At 44.6% G+C, this 16,485-nt stretch overlaps 1 protein-coding gene across 1 annotated transcript in view; it reads left to right on the forward strand.

The window, feature by feature from the left end:
* The first annotated feature begins 1,826 nt into the window (after positions 1-1,826).
* LOC147608375 (keratin-associated protein, putative (DUF819)) overlaps positions 1,827-16,485 on the forward strand; it is an 85,116-nt gene continuing 70,457 nt past the window's right edge. The window contains exons 1-2 of the mRNA XM_086788861.1: positions 1,827-2,404; positions 2,519-2,748. Of these exons, the coding sequence (XP_086644987.1) occupies positions 2,040-2,404; positions 2,519-2,748 (595 nt within the window). The 5' untranslated portion in view covers positions 1,827-2,039. The remainder of the gene's footprint in view (positions 2,405-2,518; positions 2,749-16,485) is intronic.

Consider the following 16,485-nt stretch of genomic DNA (forward strand, 5'->3'; position numbering starts at 1 on the left):
GCGAGGACACGGTTAGAAAGGGAGGTATGCCAACCACTTCATTGGTTAACATAGTTTTGCCTACCCGACCTACTATAAGGTGCTTTGCCATCTTAATCTTACCCATGCAAATGGGCACTTATCTGCGTTGGAACATCTAAAGCAGCCATACCATGAGCTTAGTGTCAAATAGGAAGAGTCTATGGACTTAGTGTACATAGTTGCTTAAGACTAGTAATAGGAGACCAGACTATTTTTAAGTTTGGTCAACCTAGTGTGAAAACTAGTCACTTGTATATAAGTCATTTTTGATAATAAGCAATAAGCAATACACAACAATTCCCTTGTAATAGTTTTCTTGTGAGCTCTCTTTCTTCCCTCTTCTTTCTTGTTTGCTATTGAATCTTGCTTGCTTGATGGACGTGTACTAGATAGGTCCTCATGGTAGGTTTTCTTCTTGCATTAGCTTCCTCTTCTTCCCCCACCTTTTATGAGAGATAACCACCACAAAGACAGATCCCTTGTTGCCTCTATCAAGACATAGAGAGATCCCCCTTCACCTCTTTGGCAAGGAGCATTCCGGTGTGACAACGTGTGCTACGGACGAGCTAGCGCACCCACACGGAAAGTTGCATTTGTGACTCGAAGGCAAGACCCAACCACACATGTTTCAGCAAGGCTAAGGTAAGCTCTTGACTTGAATAACAATGTTGCTATGTATACTATACATCTACATACTACCATTTACATGTATATTATGCATGTCTCTGTCCAATCTCTTGCTACCATTTACATGCATGTCTCTATCCAATCTCTACATTTATACTACTATTTACATGTATGTCTCTATCCAATCTCTACATTTATACTACTATTTACATGTATATTATGCATGTACACACCATGCATGTCTCTGTCCAATCTCTTTAGTTTCTTACTACTATATGTTTACTTGCATTGTGTCATCCCTGTATACTTGGGTATGATCTCTATATATATAGTATATATGTTTACTTGCATTGTTTCATCTCTCTATACTTGGGTATGATATTTAGATGTACCCAGGTATCTTACTTAGTTGCTACTTCTGATCTTACTTATATACTTGGGTATGATATTTATACGTACCCAAGTATCTTACTTAGTTGTTGCTTCTAATCTTAGTTTATACATCATGTTTGTATCTTACCCACTTTCATGCATCTTCCTATACTACTATGTATGCATATCTTGGTTCAGTTTTTACAGATATCTTACTTGCTTTGATGCATCTTCCTATACTACTATGTTGATACTATTGTGTGTATCTTGATTGGTTCAGTCTTTGTACATATGCTACGTATCTATATGTTGACTCAATGTTCCTTTGTACATTAAATATATCTAAATACGTATATCATGAGAGTTTGTATGTTGATCATTTTTCATGTTGTTTGGTTTTCATGCAAGGAGTGTAAAGGTGTGCATTATCAATGTTCTTTTTTTGTTTTGGAAATGGTTTCATGAATTAGTCCTATCTATGCCAGTAGTAGCAGAAAGTATTTATAAACAAATGCAACCACCTTCACAATAAGCATGTAGACTTTATATGCACACATATTCAACTAGGCTAGCTCAAGCCAGAGTACTATAGACAACAAGATAAAGGGGCAGCACCTCTCTGCAAAGCATCTCAGATCTTTTCACCTTGTGCCATTCTAAAAAGTCAGCTTCCTTGACCACATCCCCATTCTCAAAATACAAGAGCATTACCTCTCCCTTTTCCACTAACGTGGTCCCGCTCAAAATACCTCTCCCTTTTCCACTAACTTGGCCGGGACCAATCTCTGATCCTTTTCCACAAGTTTCATAGTATCATCAAGAGTAATCAAAGTGGTTTTCAGCTCCTCTATTCTAGCCTCTGCTTTGGGACTGCCTACGAGTACGCTACCTGGTGCTCACAGTTAGTTTTTGTGGAACAAATCATCGCCACCCAACTTACACGCTTGTAAAGCTGTCCTTGGTTTTCATTTCACTGTTAGGAACCCTTACTTGTGAAGTTCTAAAACGCAAGCGCGCACATGGCTACATTACTACAGAAAAATATGGCAGTGCCGCATGCCGAGCACCTTCGCTACCGCCACCACTGTGCACCGCCCTCTTTGCCGAGATTTTTGCGCAGGGGCGTTGTAGCTACCAGGTGGAGCGACGGCCGAGTTGCCACCAGCAGCTGCAGCGATGCACTACACCACTCGATGTTGGCCACCTCCACTTCACGCATTAGCGGCGTGGGTGTCGTCATCACGCAGCAGCGTCGGCGTCCTGTTGTTGTGCGGGCACAGCGGATCGTGGCCGTGCCCTCGCCCTTGCCCCTACCCCTGGTTTCTCCATCTAGCCACTGGGGCATGTGGAGCGTCTTGCTTTGTATTGCCGCGTTTGGAATATGGTGATTCTTACTGTGTGTGTTTTTTTATTGGCGTGCTCTCTCTCCCCCCCGTTTCTCTTGTTTGATCTTTCTCCTCTCTTTGTGTGTGTGTGTGTGTGTGTGTGTGTGTTGCAGGTCCGAGAAGACGACGGATTGGGGGAGTATGTTGAGTGGGGCGCTGGTGAGTACCCTCGTCGGACTTGTGGCTAGCAACGCTGGCGTGATAGCGTCGGAAGCACCAGCCTACGCCATAGTCAACCAGTATTTGCTTCCACTCTCGGTGCCGTTGCTTCTCTTCTCCGCAGATCTGCGGGTCGTTGTGGTTTCTACGGGTCGTCTCCTCCTCGCTTTCTGCTTGGGATCTGGTATACCTCTCCCGTTTCTTTCCTCTTAACAGGGTTGCTTTAGGATTTTCACTTAGACCAAAAGGCTTTTTTAAACTGATGTCCATCCTTTTTTAAAGATATTTTCCAGCTTTCCTCAAAACAGAAGAAGAAGGAATTTTCACTTAGGAAAGATCATAAGTTTAGGTTGATTGATTTATTTTGACATGATGATGGGTGAATTTTCGCCCAAAGTGTTAGCAGCCTTCCAACTTTTGGGGGTGTACCAATTCATGGCACGTATCAATTTGGAATACATACCGATTGTTGATAGCGTACCGATCCTTGGCGCGTACCAATTTGGAATACATACCACTGGCAATCGGTACATGCTCAGAATTGGCATGTCCGTAATGTGGCAGGGCACAAAACTTCAATTTGCAAAAAAAAAAAGAGGGAACAGCCCTTGGGTCCATTTGTGAGCAGAATTGCGTGTCATCTTGGTTTCCTATAAGTGCCATCACGTCTTTTCTTGGACATGCATTGCTTCCAAGCATGGATCTTATTGAAGAATTCTTTTTACCAAGGATAGATAGTCTCAGATTTCTGATCACGCACGTGTACAAAATTCACAATATTGGCTTTAATTACATTAACCACCTCCTTGTAGTCTAGTCCTTGGGCACTTGCATCTCCAAAAGTGAGTATTTTAAAAAATCCACATATCCCACAAACATGCGAAATTCATATAGGAGAACAAGCAATTGCTCTCGCAGGTGCTGGCCATTCACTTAGGCGCTGGCCGCCTGTTGCCCAGGACGACTCCTGGCTGCCGATTGGTATCTGCTAGCTGCGGACAGGGCTCCCATGGCCTCCCATGATGCGTATGCTGATGGTGATGCTGATGATAATGATAATGATGCTAAGGATGATACTGATGATGATGATGATTCTACTGCTGATGGTGATGATGCTACTGCTGATGATGCTCTAAATGCTGTCCTAATCAAGGATTATGGTGTTCATGCTGAGGATTAAGCCATGGCACAGGCGTGCATGTGACATTCACCTTATAACCATACATTGCTTCAAATGGTGATATCCCAAAACTTGAATGGTGAGTACTATTGTATGCAAACTCAGCCATGTGCAACCACTCATCCCATGCATGTTGCATTTCATGATAATAGTGCCTCAAGCAGGTTTCTAACCATTTGTTAATGTGACATGCGGAAGCTCTGGGAATCTTCGTTCAGCCCTAAACAACATCTTGGAACATGCTGATGCAAAACGCACATAGAAGAGAGAGAGAGAGATAGCTTCAGTATATTCATAGTGTACAAAAAGGTAGTACAAATCATACAGCCCTTGGCTGCCTTCATGAAAAGGTATAAAACCTAATCTACCCAATCCAAGGTTGGAATGAACGCCTCAAAATGACGAACATCATTGCCTTTTATAGGCCTTGGGAATTATATTGATGGACTGGCTGATTGCTGGTCTGCCCAGGTCCTAGACAAAACTCTGAGAAATCCTGCAGCCGACTGGTCATAATTCTGGTCTATGCTGGCCGACAGCCCTTCCATGTCCTCCATTAGTCCTTCCCCTGCCAAAACAGCAACCAATGCTCCAAATTCAGGTTCTAATTTGTCTTTATCTTGTTGCCTCTTCAGGATTAGCCAGTGCATGTCTTGCACATGACATCCCCCTCTGCTAAACTTGATGATGGGATTCCAATCTCTGTTCTTGGATGATTGACATCATCCCATTGTCTATCCACGGAGTCCCAACCTATCATCCTTTCCTTCTTGGCAACCTTTTCATTGAAAACCCGGCCCAGTCTAAATCCACTCGACCTCTGATAAAGATCCGTGCATCTGTTGCATCTTGTGCCCTTTCCATTCATGCCTTGTTCCTGAACACTTTCTTTGGTTTTCTTTCCTGAGTATTGAATCTAGCACTCTCACTCCACCCCTTGGAGGATCATCCTCCACTGGAACCGTTGCTTGAGAGCCTTTCATGGTGTGCCCCAAGTGGCATCCGACTCACAGGACTGCTATTCCCTTGGGTCTTGTGGAACACCACCAACTAACCTCCCGGGAACTTCTTCCATGTCTTGTGTTTCTTTCCTTGGTCCTTGGACCTGTGCACTTTCCTGTACCTTGATGATGTTGCCTGGTCCCCATACCACCACAAGTTCAAGACATGGGCGATGGTTTCATCCATGCGCGATGCAATAAGGGTAGGTGGGACATGGCTAGCAACAATATCTTAGAAGCAGTCTGAAGCTCTGATACCAATGTCACATGCGGAAGCTTTGTGAGTGTTCTTTCAGCCCTAAACACCATCTTGGAACATGCTCATGAAAGACGCATACAAAAGAGAGAGAGAGAGAGAGCTGAGTTTCAGTATATTCATAGTGTATAAAAAGGTAGTACAAATCGTACAGCCCTTGGTTGCCTTCATGAAAAGGTATAAAACCTAATCTATCCGTAAATCTAGGACCCAGTCCAAGGCTAGACTGAATGCCTCAAAATGATGAACATCATTGCCTTTTATAGGCCTTGGGAATTATTGATGGATCCTCCATCAGTCCTTCTCCTGCCAAAACACGAACCAATGTTCTTTATCTTGTTGCCTCTTCAGGATTAGCCAGTGCATGTCTTGCACATGCCAGTTAACCCGCTCCTTTTCGGGGTGATAGGCTGTACTTGGAGTTAACTTGGTGCCCATAACTCTCAAATAGAGTTCTCCAAAATTTTCCCGATCACTCACAATTTGTTGAGGCAATCCATGCAACTTGAATACATGTTTCATGAATTGCTTGGCAACCATAGATCCTGTATATGTGAGCTTTGTGGGAATGAAATGGGCTGCCTTTGTCAACCGATCCACAACCACATAAATGCTGTCCCATGCCTTCTTTGTGCGAGGGAGGTCCATAATGAAATCCATTGCTATGTGTGTCCATTTCCCTTCGGGAATGGGCAATGGATGAAGCAAATCTCTGGGCTTATGAGTGGGATTCTTATTGAGTTGACAAGGCATACATTTGGGAACAAAAGTATGTACATCCCTCCATATGCCATTCCAATGTAAACTCACTCTATTATAAGTCTTCAAAACCCCAAACACCCCAACATTGGGGAGAATGCATCTCCTCAAGCATCTTCATCTTGTAGGATGAATTTGGCACTTGATACACCTTGTCTTTGTAGTAGAGGAGAGCATTTTGCAAGTAAAGTGAGGGAAATCTTCATGTGACCCTTGCGGTAAATTTTCTATCATGCGGGTAGCACCTTCATCATCCACATATTCCTCTTGTATGTCCACATGGCATGTGCACCTGTGCACACTTTTGCCTAGCGTTTGGTCACCTTGTCCTTGCGTTTGGTGGCGGTCAGTAAGTCAGTTTGTCCGCTCAATCTTGTGAACACAGTTCAGCTTGTATTCAGTTCTCTAGAAGAAATAAAGCAAATACTCCTGCTTGCAGAGGAGGGGGGGGTTTAGTGGGTAATCTGGGATCTCGTCTGGTGTTGTCTCGACTAAATCTTTCAGTTCATGTATGTTGTTTAAAGGATTGCTAAAGACTCACTAAACTCAAGTTTAAAGAAGGTCTCGTTGTTTCACACGGTCCTAGCTTGGTGTATGTTACATTGGTATCAAAGCTTGGGATGTGATTCAACCCAGCAACGTAGGGTGAGAGCATCCTGTGGATGGTAAAGCTGGGATCGGGAAAAACCACTCACCCATCTATCATGGCATCAAGCTCCGAAGACATTCCAAAAGAAGAAGAACCATTTGAAGAAATGCTTTCGCAAAAAGAAGAAGAAGACAGCCAGAAGTTAAAGGAGCAGATAAGGGATTCAACTTGAAAGAGTCCAAATGAAAAAAAACTTGGCAGAATTACAGGCAACCTTGAGTCTGCAAGAGACACCCAAAGAACAAAGTTCCTCAATAGAGCGGTGGTGTCAATGGATGACTGAAAAAGAAGAGCGTGATTGTGAAGCAAGACGGACTAAACAGTTGGCAGAGAAAGCCAAAGGCAAGGCCAAGTAGGAGCGACTGTGGGCAGAGCTCGAAAAAAAGGCGAACCACGAGAAACAGGCCTGAGAAGGCTTGAGGGACCAGTTCCAACAAACACTGCGAACTTTGGTAACTTCTTTCACACCTTCTCAATCCTCCACAACCCTAGCCATAGCCTTGACAACTGTCATCCGTGCCTCACCAAACTTCACCAAGTACAACGGCAAGTGCAACCATTTGGTTTTGACCCGATTCATCCACCAGTTTGTTGCCCACTTTCCACTCTCCAAGATCACATGTCCCCAAGATAAAGTCCATCTGGTGGCTCCACACCTCATAGGTGATGCAGTCACTTGGTGGCAACATTGGTCCCGTTTGCACAGATTCTTACACTGGCTTATCGGACTACGCTCAAGACATTTAGCTACATAGATGGCCAGAGAGTCATTGTCTTGTTTGACAACAGCAGTATAGAGGATGTGGTCACGGAACAGGCCGCCCTGCTAGCTCGTTTCTCGTTGACCTCGGTAGATAAGAAAGTGGAGGGGTTTAGCACGGGCATGACAATGAGCATCAAGTTTGAAGCTTGTCATGCTAAATTAGTCATCCAAACTGGCACATAATTTGTGCGCTATTTCCTGGTTGCCCTTGTTGTAGGTGCAAACATCATCTTAGGGATCTAGTGGTTTCATAAGTTCACCCGAGACGTTGACTAGGACCAACACATGTTCCGAATTATCCGAAATGTGTCAAAGACTCCCGTGGTCTTTAAGTGTGAACCAGGGATACCGAACTTTCCGGTCATTAGCCATATACAGGCTAAACAAGAGATTCAGAAAGGTGCATAGTGTGCAGTGATCTATTTTCAGACCACCGAGATAATTATGAGTGCCTCAGAGAAGTACAAGGCCCTGCATGACTGGTTCCAAAATATTTTTCTTCAGGACAACCTACCTTCTAAACTTCCCTCATCTAGACTAGAGGACCACAAAATTAAGCTCCTCCCGGGTTCCGAACCCCCAAGTAAGTTTCCATATCGCCTTGGAGACAGAGTTGGACCGTCAACTCCATGAACTGCTGCAATTTGGTTTCATACGCTCTAGTGTGTTTCCATTCGCAGCCCCGATTCTCTTTGCGAAAAAGAAGGATGGATCCGCTCGGCTTTGCGTACATTATTGGGCGCTCAACAAGTTGACGATGAAGAGCAAGTTCCCTATGCCTCGGATTGATTACATCTTAGAGAGGCGAAGTCATGTGCACGCCCATGCCATGGCTAATCCTCAGCATGAACAATGGAATCCTTGATTAAGTCAGCATTTAGGGCATCATCATCAGTAGCATTAGTAGGAGTATCATCATCAGCATCGTTACTATCATCAGCATCTGTCATCAGCAGCAATATCATCATCATCATGAGCTATAGCATTAACACCATCATCATATACAGCATTGGAGGTTGTAGGGTATTAGTCGGCCTTTGGGCAGCAGCAGCAGTCGGCAGCCAGCCCAGGGCATTATGTTGAGGGCCAGCATCGTTTGGGCAGCATCCAGTTAAAGCGCATCATTTAAGGCATATCATTGTGAATAATCAATCCATGTCCAAACCTGGCTGACAACACTTCTGTTGTACCTTAGCATCATATATAAGCATTCAGTCATTTTTCAACAAGTTCATTCAAGTCATTTAGTAGTTTCATCATTATAGAAAGTCTAGCCATCAGTAGAAGTCATGTAAGGGGCCAGAGGTCACCCCTCCAGGGTTGACCAAGGGCCTAATCATGTACATACATTCAACAACTTTTTTGTACCATATAATACAAAGAAAACCCTAACACCAATCTTTGGTACTCCATAGGTGGCATACCTAGGACCATTGTGTCAGATCGAGATGCCAAGTTTACTAGTCATTTCTGTAGGGTATTATTTGTGTCACATGCATGGAAGCTCTGAGTCTTCTTTCAGCCATAAACACCTTTCATAGGAACAACCTGATGCAAAACGCAAAGAAGAGATGGAGAGACGATAGAGAGAGAGTTGTATTTTCATTGTGTTCATAATGTACAAAAAGGTACAAGTCTTGGCAGCCCTAGGCATGCCCTTGAAAAGGTGGAAACCTACCTTACCTAAGCTATTTTGTGACCCAACATTGAGGATGATGTCAGATGAATAACTATGAGCCAAGTGCTGCCTTATATAAGCCCTTAAAGGATTAGTGAACTGGCCGACCTGCTGTGCTGGCAAGTTCCCTAGACATGAATAAATCCCTTGCTGTCGACACCATCAGGAAAGTGCTCCTTCCTGCCGGGCTGACAGCGCCTGTCATGTGCACAGTGTGTATCTACCGTGTGCTACACGCACGCAAGACTAGTTTCGAGGCTTGGGGAAGCTTGGAGCTAGGCAGGCTGATTGACGAGCTGAGTTAGGGATATACTAACGGGCGGGCACCCAAGTATGGACGGGCGGGCGCCCAAGTGTGGACGCCCGATGACCGGCCAAGAGCCTATAAAAAGGTGGCCAAGGTTAGTTATTGGGATATAGAGAGTCTCGCGAGTTTGTGAGAGCTCTATGGTCTTGGAGCCTGGATCTAGTGCAGACGTGCACCTGCTTTACGCAGCCAAGGCCGGCAGCAATCTCGAGACCCGCGAGGGCAGCTTCGTGGCGGTATGGGATGTCGCGAGGAGAAGATTGGTTGGTACATTTTCTAGCTGCATTACATAGCATTCCAGAGTGTCTTTGTAGTCCTGAATCTGGATTGGAAGCATCTCCACCTTTCGATCCCATACTTGCCTTCCTGCAGGTAGGCGTACCTCATAGGTATGATCGTTGGGTGTCGTATCAAGACTCAATTTCTGCACAAGTCTGTAGTTAACAAAGTTGTGTGAGCTGCCAGGGTCTAAAAGAATGTGAATCTTATGGCCATTCACTTCTCCATAAACTCGGAGAAGATCATGCAAGCCAAATACTTTAGAATTGAACAGACAATCAAAACAAGTACTAGGGCGAGAAAGTACAGTAATTGACGTACCTGTCAAAGACAATTGATTAGCTGCCTTTGGCTTGGGTCCTGCGTTCGTCTTGGTACCCTTTTGCTTTGGGCACTTGTTACGCATGTGTCCTTTTTCTTCGTAGATAAAACGTCGTCCTTCCTTCTTGAGCTTTAAAGCCCTAAGGAGTCGTTTCTTCTTCGCTGGTGTCGAACTGGAATTCTTCGAAGGTTGGTCCGAAGACTTTCCTTCTGTCGTGTTAGCCATAGGTGCGGAGAACTTTCTTTTATGCTTGTTCCCCTGCTCGGTAATGGGTTTCGACTTGGAAGAGACCATTGTATCATCATAGATACGAGCTGAATGAATGGCCTCGTCCAATGTTTTACATTTGTTATTTTTAACCTGTAAACGGTAGGAGTCTGGTAAACCAGTTAACGACCCAAAAGAGTAGTGAGATCCATCTTTGTAGCTTTTTGCAAGTCCCTAAACTTCTGGAGGTAGACCTCATAAGTGAGGTGCTGCGAGGTCATGGTCAAAGCTGAAAACCGGGCAACAACATCATAATCATCCTCTTTCTTGAGGAATTCTTTCTTGAAGACGTCTTCGAATTGTGCCCAAGTCGTTGGCTTAGGGTTGAGTTCCTTTCACCAAAGCAAAGCTTTGCCGGAGAGGAAACCTGCTGCTAACTTGATCTTTTTGCCATCATCATGTGGATGGAACTGAAAGTGAACTTGCCACTTATGTAGCCAAGTTTTCACGATTCGACTATTGCCGGTGCATGGTTTCCGGCCGGCGCCCGAGTGCCTGCCGTCGGCTGCTGTCGTCAGCTGTGTAATGCCGGTACCTTCGCGCCAGCCCGTGTAGGCGTGGCCACAAGTCCACGTGGGCCTGGGCACCCGCCTGGCCTGGCCTGGGCACTGCCTGGACTGGCTACGCAGGCCTGGCCGCCTGGCTACGCAGGCCCATGCGCCCGCCTGCAGGGTCGCCTACAGAGACCTGGCCGGCTGCCAGCCTCCGATAGCCAACCGTCAGCACCCGCCAGCGCACAAACCCGCCAGCGCATCCACCTTCTCACACGTGCTCTCTCTCTCATTCGCGAAAAGCAAACCTTCTTTTTTCCTATTTTCTCTCTCTGCAGTTCATGCGACTGCACAAACAAATCTCTCCTCTTCTTTGCAAAGCAAACGACCCTACAATCTACCATCCCCATCAACATGGGTTTCTTTGATGAAGAAAAACACATACTATTTCTGAAAACAACAGTATGCACAAAAAAAACAGCAAGCTTTTTAACACATACTCTTCTTCGACCTCATCTTCTCTACCTACCGACTTGCTCGTTTACAAGGTATGCTCTGATACCACTGTCAAATCCCCACGGATCTCCTCGTGATCGATCTTGGTACGAGACTCGAAACCTGCAAACAAACGAACAAACAAACAAGGGGGTGCAGGCCTGACTCACCTCCCAACCATGACAGCCGTGGGCAAGCCCACAGTCTTGGCTGTCCCCACCGAGCCACGAGCTGAGCTAACTAGGTTGACGTAGACTTGTTATTAGGGATTGAGTGGTTTAAGACTCTTGAAGTCCAGATAGATTGGTCTAGTCATATTTTTTCTTTTCAGCATAGGGACACCAAGTATAGTATTTTAGGTGATTGTATTCATCCCTCTGAGGGACCTCTTGTAAATACAATTGATTTTGGAAATATAATGGATTCTTCTTTGTATACCGCTTTCCATTGTGTATTGATTGCACTTTCTTCCTTTCTCATCCCTTCCATGGATGTCAATGAATTAAGTGTGTTTGAAAGCAAAGAATTACAGAAGATACTTGATTCGTTTCAAGATGTATTTCCTAAGGAACTGCCATCGGGTTTACCACCTGAACGGGCAGTAGATCATCGTATTGACTTGATTCCCGGTGCTCATCCTGTCAGTATTCCACCTTACAGGATGAGCCAAGCTGAGGAAGATGAGTTGACTAAACAACTCGAAGATTATTTAAGGATGGGCCAGATCCGTCCAAGTAAATCACCTTGGGGTGCACCTGTGTTGCTTAGGAGAAAGAAGGACAGTACCTGGAGAATGTGCATAGATTACAAGAGATTGAACAAGCTGACCATTAAGAACCGTTATCCTCTCCCTAGATCAGATGACCTGATCGACCGGTTAGCAGGAGTGAAATATTTCACGAAGATAGATTTACGTATCTGGCTATCACCAGATACGTATTCATGAAAGGCATGTCGAAAGAACCGCCTTTCGGACTAGGTATGGCCATTACGAGTTTCTCGTATTACCTTTTGGGTCAACCAATGCTCTAGCCACTTTCCAGCAAATGATGAACGATCTTTTTCGTGAACATTTGGAAAAATTTGTGGTGGTGTTCTTGGATGATATTTTGATATATAGCCGTACTCTTGAGGATCATGTGAGACACCTCACGATTGTCTTATCTATTTTAAGAAGTAAATGTGAGTTCTTTATGACCGAAATCATTTACTTGGGACACAAGATCACTAGAGATGGATTGAGCATTGACTATGACCGAGTTCAGAAGGTTCTGGACTAGCCTATACCGCGAACAGTGAAACAACTTCGTTCTTTTCTCAGTTTTGTTGTTTTTCTTCAGAAATCTGTACGGGAGTACTCTTAGCTCACACGACCGATGACCGACTTATTGAAAGGTCGTGGACGTAAGTCAAATCAGCCTATCACTTGGAATAACGATTTGGATATGGCCTTCAGACTTTTGAAAGATAAAGTCAAGGAAGCACCTATCTTAGCATTACTCGATCCTAGTCGGCCTTATGTTCTTGAAACTGATGCCAGTGACTATGCTATCGGGGCTACTCAAGGTTTGGAGACATTATTTATATGGCTCCAAGTTTGTGGTATTGACTGATCACATCAGTCAATCAAGTATGTGTGTGATGCGGATGATTTGAGAGGAAGGAAAGCTCGTTGGGCTGAGTTAATGCAAGATTTTGATTTTGAGATCCGTTATCGGAAAGGGTCCATGAATAGTGTTGCAGATGCGCTTAGTCGAATTAGAGAGGTGAATTCTTTGTCGTTCACCGAGATTTGTACTGACTTATTTCAGTCATTGAGAGGGCTTTGTAGGACTGATAGTTATTTTGGTCCATTTTGGCAGAAGATCCAGGACGGGAGCTCATTGATTGACCAAGACTCAATGACTGAGCAGTCTACCATTCAGGCTGCAGGAGGCCAGTGGATGATTCGGAATGGTTTACTGTTCCGTAATGATAAAATTTGTGTACCATAGATCTCGGACATTAAGTCCAAGATTCTTAAGGAGTTTCACGACGTCCCTTCTGCTGGACACCCTGGGGTACACAAGACACTATCGTTAGTGAAACACTTTTTATTGGCCAAAGATGAAAGGGTATGTAGAAGATTATGTTCTCAAGTGTCAAATTTGTTAGGCAAATAAAGCTGAACGCTTTAGACAGGCTGGGTTGTTGCATCCTTTGCAAATCCCAGGTAATAAATGGGAAAGTATTTCCATGGATTTTATTACCGGATTGCCAAGAACATATCAAGGCCACGATTCTATTTGGGTTGTGGTAGATCGCTTGACAAAAATGGCTAGATTTTTACCAACCCGGAAGACTATTACGGCCACGCAATTAGCACGGCAGTTTATCGAGCAATTGTTTAGACTGTACGGGTTACCGCAGGACATAGTCAGTGATAGGGACTCTAAGTTTACGAGTGATTTTTAGAAACTTGTTTTTGAGAAGTTGGAAACAACTTTGAATTTGAGTTCCTCTGATCATCCTCAATCTGATGGCCAGACTGAAAGAGTGAATCAGATTTTGGAGAATATGCTTCGAGCATATGTATCCAAAAGACAGAGTTCATGGGAGGATTATCTACCTATGTTAGAATTTGCATATAACAGTAGTAAGCATACGAGTACAGGGTTTAGTCCTTTCATGCTTATGTATGGTTTTCAACCTAGATCACCTGTTACAGTAGGATTCTCAGGACTTCAGCATGATGCAGCACGTAATTTTTTGCAAGATATGCAAGAAATGTTACAAGTTGCGAAGGAATCTATTAGAAGTGCTCAAGACCGAGACAGGTTTTATTCTAATAGACATCGTTCACCCAGAGAGTTCACTGAAGGATTGATGGTGTTCCATTAAGTTTATTGCAAATAAAGCTATCTGCATTATTGATGCATGTCAATGGTCCATGTTAACCTCGAGTTACAAGTACGAAGGGAGCTTAGACACACAACCATTCACGTGGTGGAGAATAATGCATCACCCATTATTAAAGTACATTGCTAGAGCACATTGCCTCCCCAAATACACTCTCCATCACTTGGTCAAGGAGGATGCAGCACCATTACTAGAGTACATTTCCTCCCCAAGGACAACCTCCACAACTTGGTTTCTAATGATCTTAGTGCTCAAGTTATCCGTCCTCTAGCAACAACAAGAAGTGAATTTTAGCACTGTTCATCATTCAGGAGCATGTAGATGTCAGCCATAGAAGTAGATGCATTAGAAGCATGTAGATGCCCTGCATGTAGAGGGGGCCAGCCCTAAGCCAGTCCCAAGGCATCCCCCAAGGTGGGCTAGCCTTGCAAGGGGGTAGCCAACCCCCTAGCCACACTTAAAGCTCAGCCGACAAGCCTTTTTGGAGGCTATTGAGCAGTCGGCCAAGGCCCTTTTGGACTTGGGCTTAATCGGCCAGGTTTGGCAACCACCCGACCAGCCTATAGGCACAGCTGATTAGCATTTTATGCTAGTCGTGAACATTTCCTACAATAGACTAGACATTTTATGTCAGTCGTAGCATTATATGCTGGCCGGCAGGCAAAAGAGGCATCCGACTTGCAGCATGTGGACATATAAAAAGGCACAGCCTGTTCAGTCCCAAAATATGCAGGTACAGATCAGAGATTATCAACAGATAACAAGCATGTATGCTTTAGGCTCTTGCCTGTGCATACTTACAGCCATACTTGTGCTCTCAGCCCAAGGCAAAGAAGCTTAGTCTCTTCAGGAGTATTCAGCACACCTACCCTCAGTCTCGAGCTGGTGTATTTCACTCGAAGATAGCTTCAAAGTCGTGTAAAGTTTATGCACAGGTCTGCCCAACGTTTGGTTGCTTTGTCCTTGCGTTTGGCGGTGAGTCAGTCAGTTTGTCTGCTTTGTCTTGTGGACACAGATTAGCTTGTATACAGTTCTCGAGAAGAAGAAATAAAGCAAATACTCTTGCTTGTAGGGGGGGCCCTTAAGTGGGTAATTTGGGACCCCATCTGGTGTCGTCTCTACTACATTTATTTCAGATTCATGTATGCTGTTTTAAAGGATTGCTAAAGACTCACTAAACTCAGGTGTAAAGAAAGGCTTCGTTGTTTCACATAGTCATAGCTCGGTGCATGCTACATTGGTATCAAAGCTTGGGACGTGATTCAACCAGGCAACCTAGGGTGAGGGCATCCTGTGGATGGTAAAGCTGAGATCAGGAAAAACCAGTCGCCCATCCACAATGGCATCAGGCTCCGAAGACATCACTAAAGAAGACGAACCATTTGAAGAAATGCTTCCGCAAAAAGAAGACGAAGACAACCAAAAGCTAAAGGAGCAGATAAGGCAACTCCAGATTCAACTCGAAAGAGTGCAGATGAAAAAAAAAAGAAGACGAAGACAACCAAAAGCTAAAGGAGTAGATAAGGCAACTCCAGATGCAACTTAAAAGAGTGCAGATGCAAAAAAAAACTAGCAGAATTACAGGCAACCTTGGCCCAGTAGGAGACACCTAAAGAACAAAGTTCCTCAATGGAACAATGGTGTCGATGGATGACTGAAAAGGAAGAGCGAGACCGTGAAGCAAGACTGGCTGAACAACTGGCAGAGAAAGACAAACGCAAGGCCAAAGAAGAGCGATTGCAGGCAGAGCTCGAAGCGAAGGCGAACCACAAGCGACAGACCCGATAAGACTTGAGGGACCAGTTCCAACAGACACTCTAGACTCTGGTAACTTCTTTCCACCCTTCTCAATCCTCCACAGCCTCAACAACAGTTATCCGTGCCTCACCGAACTTCACTAAGTACGATGGCAAGTGCGACCATTCGGTCGTGATTCAGTTTATTCACCAGTTTGTTGCCCACTTTCCTCTTTCAAAATCACAGAAACCCAAGACAAAGTCCATCTGGCGGCTCCACACCTCACAGGTGATGCAGTTTCTTGGTGGCAACATTGGTCCCTTTTGCACATAGATCCTTACACTGGCTTACCGGACTATGATTGGGACACCTCTGTGTTGGATTTGAAGACCAGGTTTCTACCTCTGTAGTACATGATGAATCTAGAAGATGAGTTCTACAAACTCACCCAGAACGGTCCTTGTGCTCACTTACTCCAACAAGGTGATCACATCAACTCAATAGTTGGGGAAGTCCGAGGAGGAGAAGCTCAAGCAGTTCATTCGAGGATTGGATCCAAACATGCGGTTTCCCGTTTGAAATTTTGAGCCTCAGACATATTACAAGGCTTTGACTCTTGCACAGAATCATGAGATGATGCTCAATGGAGGCAAACCCTAGACCGCTCCAGTCACCCCCTAACCTCAACAACAGCAGACATAGACCAACCAGCAGAACCAGGCGTCTAACCAGCAAGCAGGTAAGGGGACTCCCAACAACAAGGATCAAAAGAAGAAGGGCCAAAATAGCTCTGGGAAGGAGTGACAAGATGGACCTAAGAAGATCCGTGAAGGAAAGAT

The sequence above is a fragment of the Cibotium barometz genome, chromosome 53 (genome assembly GCF_041138505.1).
Source record: "Cibotium barometz isolate CiBa-2024 chromosome 53, ASM4113850v1, whole genome shotgun sequence".
In the NCBI taxonomy this organism is placed as follows: Eukaryota; Viridiplantae; Streptophyta; class Polypodiopsida; order Cyatheales; family Cibotiaceae; genus Cibotium; species Cibotium barometz.